Here is a 23070-nt window from a genome sequence, read left to right as displayed (position 1 = left end):
AGTAGTTTTTTTTTTTTCTTTGAGAATGTGCATTAGATGAGCAGTGTAATTAGAAATGATAGTGGTCACACCTCTCAGGTAACAGAGAGGACAACTGAGTGTGTGTGTATGTGTGTTGAGACTTGCCTTATTTTCCCCCTCGATGACGATGACGGGCACTGAGGTGGCAGGCCAGCGGTGCTTTGCAGGGAGAGGCTTGTCACAGTTCCACAGGACGATGATCTGAGAGGAAGAATAGACGAAGGTCTCATTAGCCGAGTCAAATATCTGCATCGTATCTGAATCCAAAACAACTGGCAGCACACAGCTTGTTGCTGAATCAACCCACTGAACATGTGACATTTGCGTGGCCCGTGGCCAGCAAATGTCACCTTATTACAAATTGATTGAGTTAAAGCCAGAGCCAGAAGGGCAAGTGAAGTGATAAAACACGTCCAATTATGCTTCCAGAATGGTTTGTATTGTATCCAAAAGCAAATCGCATCCCATTGTCAGGTTTCATTTCTAACCCTGATATGGAGCTAAACACATTTTCCAGCCCACGTGATCTGTACGCTCCCCGTCCAATCACATTGTTTTTCAAATTGAGTCTCCAGCTACCATCCTATCATGGTTTCTATGACTGGTACATCGACCTGCAGGTCAGCTGACTTGATAATATGAATGGAGATAACCTTTCCCATTCACTGCAGTGCGACAGTAGACCTTATTAATGCTTGATGAGAAACACACACAACATGACTCAAGCACGGTTACATTACTTAAACCATGTAACCACAACTTACATGTACATTCGTACTGTTACAAGTGGTTAAAAACAGCTCTGTCCTGGTTTTTATTGGACTTTGAAGTTTGCACTTCAGCAGTAAAGGTTATGTGCTAATATAGACTTTATGATTTGAGGAGTTATTGGACTTGTAGCGTGTACTGATGAGAAAAGGTTAGGTAGGTAAATCCAACTGAAAATGCAAATACTTTACATTACTTGTAGCTGGAAAAAAATATTTTTCATGATTTACTTGTTTTAGGAGCTTTGCCTGGAGCTGTAGCAGCACCATCTGCCATGTTTTTGCTTCTAGCTTCATTTTCATTGTGCACTGCATTATAGGACAGTTGTGTCCATCAAAAGCACATTTAAAAATGTAGTGATTTTAGAATTCAAGCTGCAGGTTTTCAGTCTATTTCTTGTTGTTAGCTTTTAAGGATAAACATCACGTATAAGAGTGTACAGTAAATTTCTTATATTAGAATATCACTTTCTCACAATATGAAGGCTGATAAACACACAAATATGGAAAGTACATAAAAACCCTTGGCATATTTGACACTGTTATTTAAAATAAAATAAAAAAATTCAATTAATACAAAAGTATGAAGTATTAAGGTGATAAAGTAATAGGAACACATCATCAGCATCTCGTCCTGTGCTGTTCTGTGGGTTAATGTGTCTCGGCTAACATCTGCCCCGCTGAAATGTCCTTGAACAAGCCACTAAATGAATCCATCCCAGTGTCACTGTGCATAGCTGTAGCTGACATCCATCAAACATCCCAGATGGAGGCAAACCACAAGAATTTCCCTGCAGGGATCAATGAAGTTTCACATTATTCTGACATTAACTACGTCACACACAGCGGTTCCCCTCGGGGACGCTGCACCCTGACTGGATCTGCCACATTATGAGCGTAGAACCATTTGGAAGACTGTGTAAAGGTGTTCGCATGTGACTACAGCAGCTGCCTGTTAGTAAATGGAAATGTGGCACTAGTGTAAGAAAAAGATGATGCACAGCTGTTTGCAGACTGAAAAATCACCTACTGTAATAATATGAATACAGATAAAACACAAAACAGGGATCAGTTATTCTGCTGAACACGGGTGAGACAGTGCTGCTGCACGATAACAACAGGTATACAAGCCTGGATCCCTCCACACACACTCGCAGCTGAGAAACACATTAATCCACTCGTACAGGCCTCTAGTCCTGTTTGATTAGGAAGACAGATGGCGTCTCTGTCAGCTCACCAACCCGCTCAGAGTGCTGATGGTGGTTGTTGTGTATGAATGCCTGCATGGGTGGAGGAGAGTGGTGAAGAAACTGTTGGTGTATCTGCTGCGGGGAGAAAAAAAAAAAACATGCTTCTCTCAAAATGCGCATGCATGTATTCACACACGAGCACGCACAGCCACAGCAGGAGGTCCACTGTGTCAGAATGCGCCTTAAAAGCTTTCTTGAGTCCAATTTAGCCTCCTCCTACCCTCTGTGTTCTTTCATTTTCTCCCTTCCATTCATTTATTTATATCCCTTTCCTCATCCGAGGAAAGCCAAGCAGCAGCCCCCCCACCCCTCCTCCTTTCGCTCTCCTCTTTTCTGTACGCTGAAAGTGGAAGAAAACACCACGGTTTGGTACCTGGCTCTCTGCTCTGCATGCACAGCCGGAAGAAGGCAAAGACACAGGCACCTCCATAAAGAATAAGAGGGTCACAGAGTTTACTCATTTAACCTGCTATTATGGGGAAATGTTTCTGTAAAAGTGTGCAGCTGACAGGATGTGTGGCTGGGATTTTATAACAGAGAGAGCCACAGAACTTTTTTTTGTACACAAATGTGTTTGTAGGACAGATGGAACTGATTGTTTTCTCAAACCTGAACCCTTCTTTACATACTATGAATTAAAATAATGAAATCATCTCAGGTCAGTTACAGTTAAAGGCAATAAGTTGACAAAACAATCTACGATAAATCATCAATCTCAGCTGTCCCTCATTGACAAAACCGGGATGTCCCACACTCTGTACTGTCCCTAAAAGCGTCAGGATCAGAATCAGAATAGCAGCTGATAGAGCGCTAACGTCTACAGCACAAAGGCCGTTGATAGGTCGTCTTTCAGGGGAAATATCACGAGACTGCATATTTACAAAATAGAAAAGTTAAATGCTTCCTATTTTCCAGGCAGACTGGGTTTTACAAAAAGATGCTATTAAACTTCTCTGTAGGAAGTGTAGGCTCCAGTATCTCGATAATGAGACGGAGAGAAATCAGGCTTCTGTTGTTAAATAACAAGCTTGTATTCTTCAAAACACAAAGTATTATTTAATATATTAGTATTTAACAAGGTGAAATATCCCCCATCAGTACCACTCACACGGACAGCATGTATATGTATATATATATTTTATTATCTCCAAGAACCACACCTATGTAAAGCGCACACATTCATAGTGTATATTCCACGACCCAAACAATTACCTTCATACTCAGTAACTCATCACATCGCTTCTGTTTCAACACACAATCAGTGTTACACATTCATGCACGGCACTCACACGGAAATGCATCCCTCCCACACGAAACACAAACTTACTTAGTCATACACTGCGCTGGCCATACAAATAAACAAACAAACAAAAACGCACACACACATACATACACACACACACACACACACACACACACGCCCACACACTCTCACACATACACACCAGCAAACCAGCCATCGGAGAGCAAATTCCATTTCATTTCCCGCACTCGTAAGGAGCAGGCAGGGGAATCAATACTTGCCGTCTCCAGCTGTGCTGAAGGGGGTTGCGCTGCCATGGAGACAGATGCAACATCACAACAGCCGCTCTAACTCAATCCAGCACAGTTAACAAACACACACACACACACACACACACGCACAGGGCAGAGGATGAGCCCCATTGTTGCTCTGGTTGGAAAATGCAATTGCAAAACAGTCGTTCGAGCCACATAATGTGGCACAATTTGAGGAGTAATAAGGTGGGAATCAGTGGAGGAATACACACACACACACATTATTTACCTGTGCACAGTACTGGGACTTGGCCACAGCTACCAGGAGCTTGAGTATGGGCTGCGACTGAGACACCAGAGGAGAGACGGCGTGGATGACCGCTGTGAACTTCGGGTACGGTTTCATACCTGAAACACGACAGACACACAACAAATGTTTAAATGCATTTGAACGAATCCCGTAAACAGCTTTGGCTGGAACATAGCGAGCTCCCTGTCAGCTGTTGATGCAATTTCAGGCTCTCTGAAGAGAATAAAGCCGGCCGAGAACTGAAGCCCCTCATTTCCAAACACTTCATGTCTATTTTGAACGAAAGGCGTTAGCTGCAATGAGTCTGTCAGAAGTTCAAAAATATGGATGATTTAATAGTCAGGGATGCACGTTTTTCAAGGCAGTCTTGAAATATTCAACAACGTTAATGTGTTTTGAAAATGCCAAATCTCTTGATCACTGAATATTTCATTTTGGAAACCCTTCAACTGTATCTGCAACCCAATGAACACACGACTAACTACTGATGTGACTTTAAATTCAGTCTGACTTGATGTTGGAATAGAGTAATCGAGGCTGAAAATGAGCAGGAAATAAGATATTGAGCAAGACGGAGCATAGAGGACGTTCAGCTTTTCCTAATTTAAATCTAATCTAACCCAAACCAACAAAGCATGGCGCAGAGGAGATAGCATTAGAGGAGACTCCTATCCACCACCGAGAAACTTTTATGATGAGGAATATATGCACTCCTAAAACTTGGTAAACTATCGTTGTGATTTGTAATGAAAAAGTAAAGAGTCTGCAGAGTTTTTAAACACCAGGGATGTAAATTTGTAACAAGCCCAAACACAGACTTTCATCAAACATTGAACAAAACCTGGAGCAGAATTACTATCAAGCAGCATATTTTAAATTTTAGATGTGCATGCTGTTTCCTGCTTTTAGCACATCCTGTATCTGCACGTTACACATCTCACAGCTAAATGTTTGTTGACACACAACATGTTGTTCAGGATCATTTAACACCCATGACACAGCTACGCTACATGGACACATACATATTATGACATGGCCTCACAATAAAGAAATGTCTATGTCCTTAATTTACATTTATTATAGAACAAATGAGGCAAAACTAATATTTTGCAAGAAAGCAGCTAATATTTAAATCCAACCTAAACATTCTTTGTGCTGCAGATGAAGTGAAGCCTGCGAGCTACTTCATCCTACTTCAGTTGTGTCATTTCCAGATTACACAGTTGTGCTCGATGTTTCCACGCGGGGGTCATTGTGCTCTAAATGAGTCTTGATGCCGAACATTCATGCTGCACATTTTCTGCATTTACATAATAATGTATTGCTGGCTGAACTTTGTCCTTTCTTCTCTTCTGTCCCATTAATCATCTTGTAACCTCTTAGAGTTGTCTTGTGACCCACTGGAGGGCACCAACCCGCATGTTGGGAATCACCGATTTACATTGTGTGACTGAAACGGGCCTTATCACCCAACATCAGTGCCTGACCTTACTAATCCCGGCAGCAACGCTTTCGAATCTTGTGAAAAAGCTCTTCAGGAGAGTGTTACAGTAGCATATTAATGGACAGTGGACGTCTAATTCCAAAAGGGTGTTAAAGATTACTGGTTTCAGCAAGTATTTTTTAAGAAGACACAGATACAGATATATAAAGATTAATGTCAAGCTGCTTTATGGGACTGCATCAAGTTTCTACGTGTACCTAATAAAGTCATCATTGGAGGTACACGTATTGTTATCAGCCCCAAAAATCCAGAATCTCTTGTTTTTTAGATCCAAATTTTTATTCTACTAAGACTGTTAGAGTGTTAATATGCATGATGTGTTTGTCTGCGTGTTCCTTGTTACTTAGAGAACAAGCGTCACTTGGAAACAAACTTTAATTTTACTCACTCTACCGTCAGTGACAAGCTGCCTTGTCTCCTAAAAACCCATCCATGTTTAATTGCTTCCTCTCTGACAAACAGATAAACTTGCCTCCATTGTAATCCATGCCTGTCACCGTGCCCATCCATTTTAATATCAGATCCCCACCCCGGGTACTCCATCAGCTGAATGTGTGTGTGTTTGAGTGTGTGTGTGTGGATGTTTGCGGCAGCCTGGAGGTGCTGGATGATGATGGAATAAAGAGGTGAGGGATGGAGAGGCTCCCAGGTCACAGATAAGTGGCGGGGGGAGAACTGAACGCTGCTGAACCATAGCGGGAGGAATTGGCCTCGCCGCAGCAGCGGTAGCAGCAATGCTGACTCAAAAACCAATGATGGACGGGCTGGTGTGTCAGCAGGACTAATACAAACATCCGTCAAAGGACCATTCCTCCACTCCACTTGCTGCTAGACACAACTATTCGGGGAGGGCAGTAGATCAAGGCTGAGGGCCGTATATCCACCGTTACAGCTGGACAGAAATCTACAGAAATCCACGTATACAGAAGAGGAGAGTGATGCACGGCGAGGAAATCTTTCTGCATCAGTTCATTGTTAAACATGTCAGTAGAGGCGTTGCTGTTGTGCAACAACACTTTGTACAGTTTATGAAGTGTCGCAATTTCTGTGTGTGTGTGTGTTTGTGTTACTGACCCAGCGTGGCGTAGTAGAAGGGAAAATCTCCCAGGTATCCAGAGTACTGTGGCACGGCGAACAGTCCCCCGGGGTGAGTGTTCCACATCAGGCTGCTCCGGGAGCCGTGCTCGAGCACACGGTCCTGGATGATCTGCACGCAGGAAACAAAACAGTCACAGGTTAGATCCCAAACTAACTGGAACAAGTGCTTCGCTTTAATTTACCCTGGATTTCAAGGACACGTCACAATAATGTGTTTTAACCTTTCAACCTGTTTTTAAATTTAAAACAGAATTCTGGTACGACTAAGGAGTAAGTCCAGCAGTGTTTATTTTTAAATTATATATATATATAAGTATTATATATTATACTTTGTGCACAGGAATAAAGGTGGATCAGATATTTACTGTAATCTAAAGTGAGAAGCAATGCACAAGCAAAGGCAGGACACAAGTAAAGGTCGATGTAAAACAATACAGAGTTTAAACCGAGTAAAGCAATAAATCAAATAATTACATTATACAGTCTTCGCTCTTCAATTCAATTCAATTCAATTTAGATCTTTAACACCATCTATCAATACAAACTCGTGTTCAGCACCGACTATTTAATGAAATTCATTCATCACTGCTTTTATACTGAGTCGTCTATATAAGATGAAGTTATAATTCTACTAGGACCCAATAAATAACAACACACAGTCTGTCTAATCTCTAACCCAGTGTGCCAAACACAACACACAAACACGAGACTAGCTTTAAATAACATTTTCTCAGATTAATGAGGACTTATAAAAAGAGCAATACTTACTCCTCTTAATACAGAAACAAATGTTTGCCTTTCATATTAAGGTGGATGAAATATTTTGAATTTGATCAATGAGCCTTGTAATCGCACCTATAAAACATTTCACACTGCGAAATGAGTTTTCACACAAAAAATAAAAGAAACGCCAAGAAGCAGATAGTCATAAACGTGAATGAATATCAACACTGCTGATGCTCCGGCTTCTAATAACCTCATTTCAGTTCAGAATGATATTAGGATTATTATTCAAAACCCAGTCAGTGAATGAGAGCAGGTGAAAAAAATGCCATAAAAATGGGTCTTCGGGCGTTGGAGGGAAGTTAGAAGGAAGCCAAGCTTTCCAAATGTTTGCTTTGTATCACCTACAGCAGCTATTGATCGTGTCCTGAGTGAATCGTTGTGGCACAAAGCAGAGCTGAAAGAAATCCATGCTATTGCGCAATATTTCCTCTGCAGACAAACCAAGCTGAGGTCTTGGTATGTTAAACAGATCAAGGAAGTCTGGTCGGGGAGAGCTAAACACAGACAAAGCCATCAGCTGTATCTAAGCATCAGTCAGTCAGGACTGGCCCCCGATCCTTTCTGTGCCCAAATAGAGCAGTCAGTCAAACAGTCAGACGTGACAACAGCCACTATTTTCCCCCGGCTGCAGCTCTGCTGAACAGGCAGGCAGAGGAAAGAGATATTGCTGCCGTGCCCTTGAGCCATGCTAAATTGCTTCAGTAAAACAGACACAGGTTTGTGGTCGTGTTTTATGGCTGCTATTGAATCAGGAGGTGACGACTGGTGTTGGCTTGGTAACTCGGTGGACGGATAAGAGAGAGAGGTGGGCGAGCAGCCGATCGCTTTTTAAACTGTATACAGTTAATAATACAGCTGGAAGGGGCTTCCTGTTGTAATACTGACAGAGCAACACAAAAAAATGCATAGTTTGAAGGCAACCATGTGAAGAAAGAAGAAAAACCAGCGCCGTGTGAGTTTGCTTTACTTTGCCGCACTTTCTCCCTCAGGCCAGTAGATAACCACCTCAGCTGAACACATTAACTCGGAATTCGTTAACTTCTTTATAAAAACACTGCCTGCCACCTTAAAAACCCCGAGTCCTTTACACCTTATGAGGGGCAATTTTGCTCGCTTGGCTGCAGCTCCTCCCCCGTCGGCAGCCCTCAGTCGAGACATGATGGACGACTCAATCTCACCTCAGAACAGCCACAATCAACCAATTAGAGCATGATAGATAAATCCTGCTTCACTGGGAGCACACTGTGAGTCGGGCTTTAATAGGTAAGTTTAATAGGTGCACCAGCGCCGCAGATCCAGCTATATTGACCTTGTGATTGGTCGAAACGTGTCCGCTTCCTGACAGGAAACGCTGCATGATTGGTTGGGCTCATGTTTCCTGCAAGCGGGATCACACACGCAGAGTTTGCAGTGGATGTGGGAAGTCAATAAAAAACAAGTGTGTGTGTGTGTGTGTGTGTGCGAGGAATTTCAATCTGTCAGAATATCTGAGAGAGAGAGAGAGTGTGTTTGTGTGTGTGTGTGTGTGTATCATTACAGATCTGCAGTGTGAATGGGGCGCAGGCTCGACAGGATGAATAAACCATGTCGCTCGTTATCTCCGGGGCTGCTACGACAAAGCCATTTACATATGCCACCCCTTCTTCCTCTTCACACTTCCCCCTCGCTTTGTACTTTTGCAGGACAGACCATCAGGATTAAGCATTTAGCCCTTGCTATGCTCACTGTGTAAATCCACACACACACACACACACACACACACACACACACACACACTGAGTCAGGGTTTTGCCGTGTCACCTTGCTCTTCAGTGCAGAGTGACAACATGTCAGCAGGGTTATGCCTGGGTGGTGCCTCGTGCATCTGGGCTGACACACCTTGACATATGGAGATGTGTTTCTGACTTTGTGTCTCTGTGTGTATGTGTGTGATAGCTCATGGTGAGACAGGGTTAGATAAAACAGAGCAGAGATTTAGAGCTAGCAAAAAAATCAGACAGACTCCAGATACTGAAGCCACAACAGATTAAGTGCACTGTGTGAAAGGCCTTTTGTGTGTGTGTGTGTGTGTGTGTGTATCAAAGTCAAACTCAGATGTAAGATTTGGGAGGGTATACTGTAAGTACGATTGTAGCATTGAGAGGAATCGTGCTCCGAGGCTTTAGCGAGGCAGTAAGAGAGGAAATTAAATGCGTGATGGGATACTAGTAGGAGAGAAGAGACAGCGATGAGATGAAATTTGTAACCACAGCATGACGCCAGCGCTAAGCCCAGGTGTTATTCCTGCATCTATAAACAACTTGTTTAAACTGAATAATGAGAGATGGGGATTAGATGGATAAATTGTTTTTCCACTCACAAATTCCCTAAACTGAGTTATTGTTAACCAAGTGGATGTGCATGACAGTAAAAGGTCAGGAGGATGGAGGGAGGCTTCTGATACTCCACCTGAATCTGCCTCGAGCATGAAACAGATTCTGTAGTTGTGTCCTTCACCAAGAGCAGCTGCTGGACTGAAATGCATCACTCTACATTTAGAAACATCTCAGCAAAGTATCACTAAATACACCACTTCCTCATTTCCCTTCAAGCTTAATTATTGCACCAACTGCTACTATCATTAATGATTTTGCATCTGTAAACATCACTTTTACAGAAAACTCTAAAATGCATTTCACCTACTATGGATGAAACAAACAGTCGTCTGTGGATACGTGAGCTCAAATTTCCTTTTTGCTCACACAGTGTGCAGTGTCACTATTTTGCCTTTAATCTTGTGTCAAAGATAAGACGGCAAATAAAGCAAAGATTGCTGGGAGTCAGAGAAAGATTGATGATGGAGGAGTAAGAGAGACGAAGGTATAGAAGCCAGCAGGCCTGCTGGTTCTATGTGTGTGTACATGTGTGTGTTTGTGTGTCTTCAATCCTTACCTCCAGTGTGGTCAGCACTATCTTTTCCACAGAGGAAAAGTAGGCTTCCCAGAGGAACTGAGTCTGCTGTCTGAGGGACAGGATCTTATCCTGGTGGATGGAGCGCACTGTGGTTGGAATCTGCAACGAGAAACAGCAAAGCAGCCGGTCAGCAGGAAACACGGAAGCTGGCTGTTAATGGTTTGTCTGGGAACTTCATTGTGGTGACAGGAAGATTAAAATTGGTCCCAAGGATCCACTCAGTAAACTCCCATCAACTGATAAAGCACACGAAGGCGTGGAGACCTTGTGAACTGTAAGCTGAGTTTTCTCAAAGCACTCGTCAGGACAAGTCCCGCGAGGGCAAGTCCAAGTCAAGTAATACATTTTTATGGACTTTCAGGTCTTTGAAAGAGATCGACATGGCATTTGAACATTTTGCTTACAGCAGTGCTACTGGCGTTACTGAAGTACTGTACTTTACATGGCTGACACCACGTCTCCATCGGCTGGGGAAGGTCATGAGATGTACGGCTTAAATAAATCACACTGTGTATGAACTAGTGAGTTTTAGAGGTGCTGGTAGGCACATATTTCCTTTTAATTCATGTCTTTGTCTTGAGTTGGCTGCAGCTTCATATTAGTGTACACACACACACGAGAGCGGTATTGATCTTCTCATCTAACTCTCAACAACAAAACAACTAAGTGCGTTTACCTAAATGTCAAACTTCTCCTCGTAGTCTCACTCCAGTCAAGAGTCAAGTCTCAAGTCTACAACTCCACAACTCCAGCAGTGAATTCTACCACATTTCTTAGTATAGAGGGCAAATGATGATATTTTGAAAAGGTAGGATCCCACTGGACAAATGTAGCATTTACAGAAGACTAAATTTGATTTTTGTTTTCAAATCACTGAAGCACAACAGTAAGTATCAGTCAGAAAACCACTGAAAACAACAAGAATGCTGAAGTTCTTTGGTTCGGATGCTTTTCCACTGACTGCATAGTTCAGTGCTGGAGTGAGTTTGTCAAAATAAAGAGACAATAATGGCAAAAGAACAATTCACAATTCTAACTGAGAACATTACGACTGAAGAGGTAAAAATATTGTACGTGTAGAATTTCACAAATAGTTTTCTGATGTAAACAGAGAGTGAATACTTGATGTTTGGTGATAAACATCCATTGATGTAAACCATATGTACTGTGATCTGCTGTGGTTCAGGCACACTTGCACAGAGTGAGCTCCTATGTCATAAAGCTCAATGTCAAACAATATTATTACGCACTTCATTCAAATTAAGATTTAATGGGCATATACAGTAACTACTTTCTCCCCCATGAAGTTCAAGTAATTTCAGCCAAATCCATTTGCTCATTCTATTTATTCGCCCTCTCATATAATGATGTGAGGCTTTGAGTGACATTTTCAAGCAGCGTCAGGCTCACTACGCTGCCTGATTGTTGTTTAGTTGGCAATCACTCCACTAGAAAACAACATAAAACAGGATTTTGGATGATATCAGAGAAGAAATGGAATGAAATATGTTCATGTCGAGTTTTCAGGTGATGCACAGAGCATGCGGTTTTGTGGGAGCGTGTCTTCAGGCCGTTACCTGCAGCAGGAGCCTCTCGTCGCCGATGACTGCAGCTGTGTTCCAGTCGATGATCTCGGAGAAAGGCAGCTCCCAGCCATTACTCAGCATTACCGGCACACATGCAGCCTGAAAAGACACACAGGCACACAGATGAAAGCCTGGATATGTCATAAACAAAACGACTATATCATGACTGCTTTGCCATATATTAAAGCTGTAATATAATAACAACTGATGAGTCTGTCTGTGACATAGTGCACGTAAAATCATTAGTGAGGCTTGTAGCAGCCAAGTAAGGAGCACAAAGCACATTAGTGCTGATTTCTGTAACACTTGTCTTTGTAGATGGTAACTTTATCACCTACAGGCTAGTTGTTGTTTCAGAGGAGAAATCTCACTAAACTTCAACAACTGAGTCCTGATTAGTTCTGATTATACGAGAAACACGAGTAGATGTAGTATCTGATTGCATCCTGAATTAAATTATACAAACAATCACAGAACTAAAAGATTTTTCAGATCCAGGTTTAACCAATACCAGAAAAGTTGATTACATTACACCAATCTTAGCTTCTCTGTTAACATATTATAAGTACAACATAAATAATAAATGACCATGCTCCTTCGTATATATGTGATCTCCTTAAGCCTTACGCTCTCTACTCCGGTGCAGAGAGGTCTAAATCATAACTTAACACCCATTTACAGGCACTAACGTTCAGTTTGGTAGTGTTTGTTAGTGGTTTAGTTTCAGTCTCAATGAGATGAATAAACCCAGTATTCTATAGTGTAGTCCAAGTCCTGCAAATCAGATTATGGTATTTTCTCTGAAAATAACTGTATTCCTCTGACCCTGTTTTTTTTCTCTCATGCACATGAACATACAGGCCGTGTGCCTCTCTCCCTCTCTCTCCTGTGCATTCCCAGGTCTTCATCATGGGAGGAGGTTGCATGGCCCAGGTCCTATCAGCTGGCGGCAGCAGGAAGTTGCTGGCCGTTCTCCCTGATTATATTCTTGTCTGTCTGCTGTTCTTTCCTTTCTCCACTTTCCACTCACTCCAACTGGTCGAGGCAGATGCCCACCAACGCTGAGCCCGGTCCTGCTGGAGGTTTCTTTGGTTAAAGGGAGTTTTTCCTCCCACTGCGACCTAGTGCTTGCTGAACGGGATTATTATTTCATTCTGTAACTGTAAGGTCTTGACCTTAATATGTGAAGTGCCTTGAGATGACTCAAACTGAATTGAAATCTGACCTACTTGCTTTTTCCATAGATCACAGTTAGAAATGAAAAGACTACAGCAGCAGCTAAGCAAAGAAATAAACAAAAATAACATGCGATCTGGATAAGCAGGCAGAAAACATAAAGGCACAGATAATGAGGAATTCATTCTAATGATAGTTGAAACATGAAACATGAAAAATATGACAGAAATAGCAGCCACAGATTGAAACATGCTGCAGTAAAGATTACAGGTAAAAGTTGTTGTTAACACTAACAAACAACAAAAACTCAACACGAATTTCTAAATTACAAGGTGAACATCTCTGTTTCACACTGTGGATTTATTCGCCAGGCTGAAAAATCAAAGGAAACAGTCGTATTCAGTCTACTCGGGTTGTTTTACATCATCTAAACACACTCAGAAGATGGGAAATCTTTTTTTGGTACAGTGGCACCTGTTAACACGCAAGTATTAAAATGGTAACTTCAGGTGCAGGAGAGCTAATTACTCAGAGGAGATGAGCAGGAGGAACGACGACATGTGAAGAAAGAGGAATTAAAACAGATCAACAAGCAGAAGAAAGTGGATGAATAGATATAAAAAGATGAAAAGATGGGGAGGTGGTGAATCTGAATGTGACCTTTAGCAAAGGAGTGGCAGAGGGATGGAGGGATGAGAAGAGAGGTAAGAGGGAACAGCTGGTGTGTGTGTGTGTGTGTGTGTGTGTGTGTGATCGTGGTGGGAGTTTGATGTAATGACGGCCCTGTCACTCCCAGGTCATAAAGGTGTCAGCTAAACCAGAACTGGCCCTTGGGCTCTGCTGCTGTCTCATCAACACACGCACAAACGCTTGCATACAGATATACTGTATAAAGACACAACCCCCAGGCATAAACACACACGCGCACACACACACAAAGTCAACCTCTATTAGGAACTGCTTTCTCATGTAAAGACAAATACTCTCCCTCTGTCTTACTGTAGACGGTGCTGTGGAGGGAGTGAGTCAGACAAATGGAGAAAGGAGAGGACATCATTCCCTGCAGAGTGAAGTGTGCTGTTATATATATATATATATATGTGTGTGTGTGTGTGTGTGTGTGTGTGTGTGTGTGATTGTGTGATAGTGAGATAAGCGCACTTATGTGGGTGCACTCTGTGGATGGCAGTGTATGGTAAGGAGAGGTAAAGGACAGTGTAGCAATAGTACAGAAGAGTGCAGTAGAGTTATAGAAATAGATGAACAGGAGAAAATGGACACGTGAAGTGTGTCGATTTCAAAAGGTAAAAAAAAAAAAAAAGTAAAGTGGAGCTAAATGCAGATCCAGTCAAATTACTCCAGACAGGTGGAATTTACCTCACAGGTTATTATGGCCACGTCTCTGCAGAACGTTTAAGCCCTAATGCGTTAAATCCTCATTTAAACTTGATAGTGATGCATTTATTATACAGTGCAGTCAGACAATATTCAGACCCCCTTCACCAGTGGGTTCATCTGGGCAGAGTGGCTAGAAGGAAGTCGGCAGACCTGAGAATCGTATTCCCCTCAGTCTGAAAGTACTTCAGGTGCTTTTTTTTTTTTTTGCAAACCTCAGTCGGGTTTTCATGTATCTTGCACTGAGGAGATGATTCTGTATGACCACTTTGCCCAGTTTGGTGAAAGGCTGCAGGGATAGTCCTTCTCCTGTAACCATCTCCACACAGGATCTCTAGAGCTCAGTCAGAGCGACCATTGGGTTCTTGGTCACCTCTCTCTTACTAAGGTCATTCTCCTTCCATCTGAGAATTATAGGGGTCACTGTAATCTTGGGAACCTTCAGTACAGCAGATACAGTAGAGACGTGGGCCTTTTCAAATCATTTAGCACAGGTGGACTCCAGTCAAGGTGTAGAAACATCTCAGCAAGTGTGTTGTAAAGCATCCGTTTTCTTACCAACACTCGCAAACATTTCTAAATTTCTGTTTTCAGTTTGTCGTTACAGGGTGCTGAGTGTATATTAAAGTATCAGGCTGCAACATACAAAAACTGAAAAAAGGAAGATGGAAAGAAAACGAAAGATGGCTGCTACAGTCAACTGAAGCATTTTCTAATAGATTTCTATTATTCCAGCTGCAATTTTTTTACAAAGTCAGGCAACAATATTATATCTGCAAAATTCATATTAGAGTAACAATGAATAAACAACGAACAACACAGTTTTAAACAGAAAGAAGCAGCTAATCTTCTCAGTGAAGGTCTTGTTTGTTTATATTAATAACACTGTTAAGGTGGTAATGATTTAGTGATCTTTTACTGCTAGAGGCACCATTAAAACAAATGCTAAGTGGGAGGTTAAGTGTGGGAAGTGCCTCATTTTCTTTCCAGTAATGTCACCGGTATTTACACCATATGCAGTGTTTTCTCATAATGGAGCGAGGGTGTGTGTGTGTGTGTGTGTGTTGCTTGTTTACCTGCAGCGCCTCAAGGAAACGAAATGAACCCAGTCGTCTGCCACGGGGCACCAAACAGAAGGTAGAGTTATGGAGCATCTCCTTGTAGTCGTACCTGAAAAAAAACAACACACCCATGATGAGTTCACTTACATAAACAAAACATTGGAATTTACAGTTATGTGCTTAGAACAATGTGTGAAATAAGAGGAACTTGTTGTAATGAGCAACTCTCTTAATAACCCGTTTATTAATAGTAATAATAATAATAATAATAATATGAGTTTGGTTGCTCACACCCAGCTGGTGTTCACACACTTCTAATCAACTCAAATAGTAAACAGTTTATCACATGAACAGCTTTGGTCTTAGAACGACGTCAGATGGGGAAACAACACTTCCACTTTCTTTCCATTTCTTTTTGCTTTACAGTCTCTCTTCTGCTTTTTGGCTTCCACTCTTCATTTCACTTCTTCGTTCTTCCCTCCAACACTCCACCTCCACCTCCACACCTCTTCTATATGCTTTCCCATGTTCAGCCTCTCTCCTCTCACCACCTTTCTAAATCCATCTGTCTCTTAAAGCAGGAGGCTGACGCTTCCTTCCAGCTCCTCTTTCTCCTCCTCCTCCTCCTCCTGCCCCCTCATCCCTCTATCTCTCCAGCGAGGTGTGTCTTATTGCTCTCCAAACAGGGTGATCAACCCTGCCAGGGGTAATGAGCTGAGAGTGACACCTGCTTCCACCACACAGCTGGCTGCGTGCACGTCCGCATGTGTGTGAGAACGAGAGAAACAGAGAAAGAAATTGAAAGACTGTATGAATCAGTCTTCACATTAGCCTGCATGTTGCTTTTTTTTATTTGCATGTATGCTCCCTTTGATATTAAGATGTTAACGAAATTATACAATTAAATTACAGATTGTTTATTCAGTCCAACTCTGTCCACAAGTTTATTTCCTTTGTTTTCATTTCATTTTTGTTTCTCTCTCCAGATGTTTCTTGTATGTACACAGAGCTAAAAGGTGGCCAACAACACATGATACTTAAGGAAAAGGGCAAGTACTTGCCTGAAGAGTAAGACACAAATACAAATACCACTTCAAATTCTTTACTCAGGTCAAAGTACTAAGTACATGGTCTAAAATTACAAAAGTACTCCACTGATAATTTTTTATGTGGCTGTCAAAACAGACTGAGTAATGACTCGAAGCGGCTCACGGTCCGGAAAAGCTTTCTGTCGTACTATAACATGAACCTACAAGTCTGGTCTGTTCCATGTGCCTCATAATTTACATTTCTACTGAAATCTTTAATATTCAGCGCTTCAGAGTAATTCATGTACAGACTCCAGAGAACAACTTCAAACACTTTATTTGTGAGAATTTCATTTTTAAAAAAATCATCAAACAGTATTTTAATTTGCCCTTCAGTAAGTCGCTATAAACAAACAAAGTCTGGGATCTACATACCAGCGACTACACTTTTTAAAAGGAGAAAATGTTTTTTTTTTTTTATGTTGTAAACTGCAAGCAAACATTCAAAGATGAAACATGTATATGAACAATTTCTAGTAATTAATAAAAAAGTAAGGTGATCTCTGTTACCTAGCAACTTGGTGTGGAGCAAAACCAGCAGCTGTCAAGTGACATGACGGGAAATGTTTAATTTAATATGCCCGTGTCTCAGTACTACTTCCACTGTGCAAAGTATCATTATAATAGTGTATAAATACCACAATTTGAAACCTTACACAAGAAAAAGTACTAGAGTATTATCACACTCATTATGTAGAACGGTCCAGTGCAAACTGATCTGTTCTGTATATTACTGGAATTTACCTAGTGATGCTGCAGCGTGTAAACAGCATTAATGCTGCAGCTGGTAGCAATGTGGTTATCTACCAAGTAACTAGTAACTAAAACTGTCAAATAAATGATCCTTTGGAATCAGGTCCCACTGTTTTCTCCTCATTTAAACAAGATACGTTCTTATTGCCATGCGCCAAAAATACTAATCGAAGCTTTACAGAGTAAACTATGTCTTCATGAACAATGGTAGCACTGAGTGTGTGTTTTAGCATGCAAGACAAGTGAAATTAGAATAAAACATTAATGGGATGTTAATTATGCACAAGGTTCCCTTTAAAACAATGTACAAGAAGCAAGAGAAGCACACATTTATACTTCGATGGCCAGTGTTGTTTTGAATAATCTCTTAAGATATGTTAGTGCAGCACTGCTAGTTAGTAGGAAACCATGTAAATATGAGCCCTGAGGTTGTCCAGGTTGGGGGTTAAGAGACTGGCAAGGCAGGAAATCATTTCTCGTTTAGCCATAATCTATACAAGGTGAAGGTTACAGCACACACACACACACACACACACTGTATTGATGATGCCATGGATGTACTGTAGCTTGTACAGAAGTGTGACAGTGATTGCTGATGCAGCCGTCTGTGTGTGCCTGTGAATATGGACCAAGCAGAAAGGTAATTGCTGATGTTGCTGGTGAGCTGCTGCCGTGTCGCTTCTTTAGCCAAACTCTAATGAAGTACGGGAACAAGACAGCCTGTGATAAAATCCCACCCTCGTTCACACCTACACGAATAACGTTCGGCACAGCACATAACACAGTTATCACACACACACACACACACACACACACACACACCACAACTCCTCCAGACAGCCTATGTCTAAGCCACCATCGCTGACAGGCTTAATCCTCCCTTTTGTTCCTCGGGTGGAGAACGGCGTGACCTTTGACCCACACGCCATGACCCCACCCTGCTTTGGAGCCTAAGTTCAGTCACATGAGACCAGGTAAGCCCTTTAGAGGCTTGTCACATGAGTAAGATGCAGCGGTTGTAGCCGAAGGGAAGGTACGAAGGAATGTAGACAGACAAAATAGAAAACTGACGAACAGTAAACTAATGTTTATTTTACATTTTCACTATTTCTTGTTTCTATTAATATTTTATTTATTTAGCTTTTATATGACAAGTAAAGATGAGTGAAAAGAGTATAGAAATTATAATTCAGCTCCTTTTAGACTGTATTTTATTGCTGCTTTGAGAAGTTTGTCTTTTCTATTAAATAGGAAAAAGGATTTTGTAGAAAAACATATTACAGACGGTATTTTAGTGAAGTATTATATCACATCCAGCCTGAGGACTGAAGACTGTTATATATAGACACAACCAATCACAGCATCCGGCCACTGTCAATAAAGCGACAGCACGATATTAAACTGCACCACACAGTAGCTGTATCTACAGCCATAGTATCCACACTGAAACGTGACAGGTCAGAGGTCAACACTGACAACATCTCCATGGCAACATACACACAGACAAGCAAGCAAATAAGGAAGGACACACACACACACACACACACATTTCTCAGACCCTTTGCCGGCATGGAGACTTGGGAGTGTTGGCTGAATTTGAATGTAGACCTCCAGCTGACATTTATCCATGATTAATGAGCGAGTCCAGGTTAAGTTTTGGCTCCTTAATGAATACAGTTTCAGAAGTTGACGAGCCTATCAATATTTGACATGTCTCTTGAATATGTTTGCATAATTGATGCAAGAATCTAAATTGAATCATAATTGCATCATCGTAGACATTTCATCCTCGTTCTCTCTCTGCAGCTCTCTCATTATTTTCCTTGTCCTTTGTATCCTGCCCCGCGTGATATTCTCTCAGGACCAAATATGCCGCCTTCACTATCATTTTCTCACACTCGTGCATTGCACACGCACTCAGATGGGTACCGACAGACAATCAATGTGATCTCGGGGTGTGACTGACACATGGTACTGATGAACCCACTGGGTAGCGTATCGCTTTGCTTGCCTCTCTGCTTGATTGACAGGTGTACTTCCTCTCGTCCTCCCTCGCTCTCCCCCCCTCTCACATACACACTTGCGCGCACGACGCCCTGGGAGCGCTGACTGTCTCAGACATCATGCTGCTCTCCAGTGTCATGCAGTGCTGACATTCTCTGTGTTTGATGCTGATGTTAAACTCCCTCTCTAGTGAGTGTGTGTGTGTCTGTGTGGTATTTTTTTTTTTTGTTGTTTGTTTTTTTTGGGGGGGGGGGGATGAACAGGAATGAAGAACTGAAATACAGAACGATACTGTACAGTTCACATAAAAAGGTAATCCAACGTTAAAACGTTAATATATCTTAGAGTTTCTGTTTCCATTGTCTCATCTGGACCATCTCAAGTCTCCAGTGACACTTAAGACTTTTTTTTTTTACAGGTATCTTCGTCAAAACCCAAAAACTTTCACCCTGTGTTTGAAGAGACGGCTACTTTTCCAAATTCCTGTTCGCCAGTGCTTCAGCAAGCAAAAGGGGCAATTTTGACTGATGACAGCGTGCGTCTCCGTCCCGCTCCATGTGCCCGGCCGCCCATTTACTGAGGTAGTTACTGCACATTTCTGAGTGGGTTCTTAACATTTTCTGATTGGTGGCGTTGTGTTGAGGGACCCAGGTGGCTCCAGGACCCGGCTTATATTTTGATTTAGAGGAGTCTTCAGAGGGAATACATTAGAATGTGTTTGCAGACAAGAAATTAGACGCGATTCCGTTTCTGCTCACCTATTGGAGGAGAGTGGGGCTGGTCTTTGCTGGCAGATGGGACCCTGATAATGGTGGGACGTGCTCTGAAAATGAGGAGGCTGGTGTGTGTCCAGAATATGCACATTAATATGCATGCAGGAGTGATTGTCTGAATGTTGGCGTGCTTGTTTGTGTCAGTGTGAGTTTCTGTGTTTGAGAGAGTGCGATATTTAGACTCTTCAAGATTTTAGAGTATGATTTGTCCTGAAAATGCCTGCAGCGGCCATAATGTGGATGGAATGAATTGAAGCACCCCTCACTCCCTCCCTTTCTCTCTCTGTGGATGTCTGTGTGTGTGTGTGTGTCAGATGAAAGGACATCTCAGTGAGAGGTAACTCTGGCCCCCTTTGCGCTTCTCGTTTCAGTGGCTCTGATGACAAAATGTGTCACTGTTTGAAAAGAGGTTGCCGCAGAGCATGTGCTGACATGTCTAAATCTGAGACAGTCTCACACGTATGGATCCACACACACACACACACACACCCGACAAACAGACAAACTAACATGCACAGTGAGGCGTCCTGAGGGCCATCTGGAAGTGCATAGTGAGGCACAGCTGGTCTCCAGTGAACATCCACAGAGTCTGGACTCCTCATCTGCAAGATCACACAGTGAGGGGCCAATCACTGACTTGAAGAGTGTGTGTGCAAGTGTGAAGCGTGATTGTTGCAGTCATCTAGCTGTCCGCGAAAACAAATTCCCCAAATGTTCCTGGAAACGCGTGTGGAATAGGTGTCACCTAGTTTGAAATCAACCTCACTTCTATCCTCTGGAGAGTCGAGTGTGTGTGTGAGTGTGTGCAGTTGGGCACTGTGACTACTGCAAAGACACTAAATGTAACTGAAAAATTGCCTCCATCTGTTGGCAGAGGAAAAAAATCAAAGAGGACAAATTGAAAAGATTGCAAGGATAAAGCCGTCATAGTGAATTAGTATCGCGGCAGGAAGACTTCTTGTTATCAGGGTATTTGTAAAATATTCAGGCTTACATGTGTGAGGGGGGGTTGTGTGGCAGGAACTATAGCTGCGGGGAAAGAACGGGCTGCTGACTCGAACTGATTCAGAAGTTTGTGCGAGAATATTGTGTGTGAGTCTGCATGTATATGAGCCCTATCTTTATGAGGATGTGTGGACATGTTTTTTTATTTAGGCTTGTGCGGCTCACGCCCACCACTTGCAGCTTCTCCTCGGCTCTCATTTGAATAGCAACGTGGATCCAGTGCGGCTAGGCAAACTTAGAAATTCCTGACACCCTGTTACTTTTGAATTCATGCTGCAACACTGAGTTCCTGGGACTTTCCGGGCAAAATCCGACAAGTATGGTTCATTTATTGGCAGCGTGAAGAGACTTATTATACATGAGCTGTGAAGGGTACAGCTCAGCACCATAGAGAGGGCCTATATGAACCTGTGCATCATTTTGTGTGTAACTAAGCTGTTATTTTTAGTTCTGAATTGAATGTTACCAAAAACAAAACAACAACAAAAAACACATTGCGATGGTCATTTGCTTGTTGTGTCCCATAACTATAAAACATAAACAGCTGCATTCACACAGGGTGAGAGTGAAATAGAGCTGGAGAGACAGAGGGAGAAAAGAATAACAGCGATATTACCATGGAGCCATCAGTCAGTGATTCCCCTCAAGAAATTGTTCTTGACGGGGCAGAAAGACCTGTCATATTAAGTCCTTGTTCAGATCTTCTAGCCAGATATATCCATGTTCAGTTGAAATCCAGTCATCCACATTCATACCTGGTGTCAGAATTCCTCTCAGATGTGTCTCCAGCGAACGCTGGGACACTTGTCTTTCACCTCCGGACTCATTATGGAATTAACCTTGTGCATCACTTCTGTTGTGGCCAGAGTTAAAACGGGTCATCAGTTAATCACGGCCGGTTCACAGGGATCAATACTGTCCTGTGTTTGGCACGGAAAGCCGCGCTCACTTGTTGTGTAGCTAATTGTTCCACACGCTGTATATTAATTATTATAATTATTGCTTGATTGTTTGGTTTTAGACTGCTCTCAGGTTGTCTTTACATTAAAAGGTTTTCTTCATGGCTGCTGTCAAAATATAAGTAGTAAACAAGAGAGGGCTTATTTTAACTAATAACAATACGACTCAAGCTGTATTGTATAATAGAGGCTGCTGTGCCATAAACCCTGAGAACACAACCATCTTGAGTAAATAAAATTTACTGGAATTGTCTAAACCCAACCCACGACTCTGAGCTGACGGTCAGCGGGAGTTTTCTTTTGGCAGCAGAACGACTGGTACAGTGTGAGCAGAGAAGTCGGTGAACGGAGGGCTGATAACAACATGTAGTGACTCAACACATTGTACATAATTAATAAACACTGCACAGTGTCTGCTCAGTGTGCTTGGTTCTGGTCGGTGTCAGCGGGGCTGACATATTGTGAGAGAAAGGGACATTTTTTATATGTAGTGCTTCGACCAACACAATCAACAGAGGCTCTGTTGTGTGTAAAGGTGGTTCAGCTGTACAGTTGTGTCACACGTGGGCACAGTGCACCAGGAGTGCTGGCATCCTTCACAGACCTGCTCTCAGCCGACTTGTATGTGCTGTGGTGTGGTGTCACATATTCTTAGTTACAAGTCTTAAATGTGGCTCGCAGCACCAGGCACCAGCCACCGTGACATCATTGTCTTCATATGCAGTCAGCTGTGTTTTATATGTCGCACTACACACAAAAAAAAAAAAAGTCTTTATGATCCCGGATGTGGGTGTAATCAGATTGGCCCCTGTGTGGATAGACTTCAGGGTCGCCACGGTTTTGACCACAGAAAGCCTGTTTGTTTGGCCAGGCGGACCTCTGGGTCAGTCCAAGCCAGAATGCTAATTGGAGCTAGCATAAGCTGGCTAATGAGCACTAATTGGACTAATAAATTAGTTTCAGAGAGTACAGCGGGCGTTATGGCAGAGGAGCGGGAGAAAGATGGGACAAAATGGACAGGCGCACATCTGGATGCACACATACAGATGCTGGCACTTCGTTCTCCACTTAGCTGCAGGGGAAAT

The 23070-nt window shown here is 42.3% G+C and overlaps 1 protein-coding gene across 1 annotated transcript in view; it reads right to left on the bottom strand.

The window, feature by feature from the left end:
- ext1b (exostosin glycosyltransferase 1b) overlaps positions 1 to 23070 on the bottom strand; it is a 95651-nt gene that overhangs the window by 13301 nt on the left and 59280 nt on the right. Inside the window, exons 2-7 of the mRNA XM_026347128.1 lie at positions 15419 to 15512; positions 11763 to 11870; positions 10165 to 10284; positions 6424 to 6556; positions 3825 to 3943; positions 127 to 222 (exon numbers count right to left, since the gene is read on the bottom strand). Coding sequence (XP_026202913.1) covers positions 127 to 222; positions 3825 to 3943; positions 6424 to 6556; positions 10165 to 10284; positions 11763 to 11870; positions 15419 to 15512 — 670 coding nt within the window. The remainder of the gene's footprint in view (positions 1 to 126; positions 223 to 3824; positions 3944 to 6423; positions 6557 to 10164; positions 10285 to 11762; positions 11871 to 15418; positions 15513 to 23070) is intronic.

Source organism: Anabas testudineus, chromosome 11, assembly GCF_900324465.2.
Source record: "Anabas testudineus chromosome 11, fAnaTes1.2, whole genome shotgun sequence".
Lineage (NCBI taxonomy): Eukaryota > Metazoa > Chordata > Actinopteri > Anabantiformes > Anabantidae > Anabas > Anabas testudineus.
Note: the sequence above shows the minus strand (reverse complement) of the source record. Positions and strands in the feature narration are given on the sequence as shown.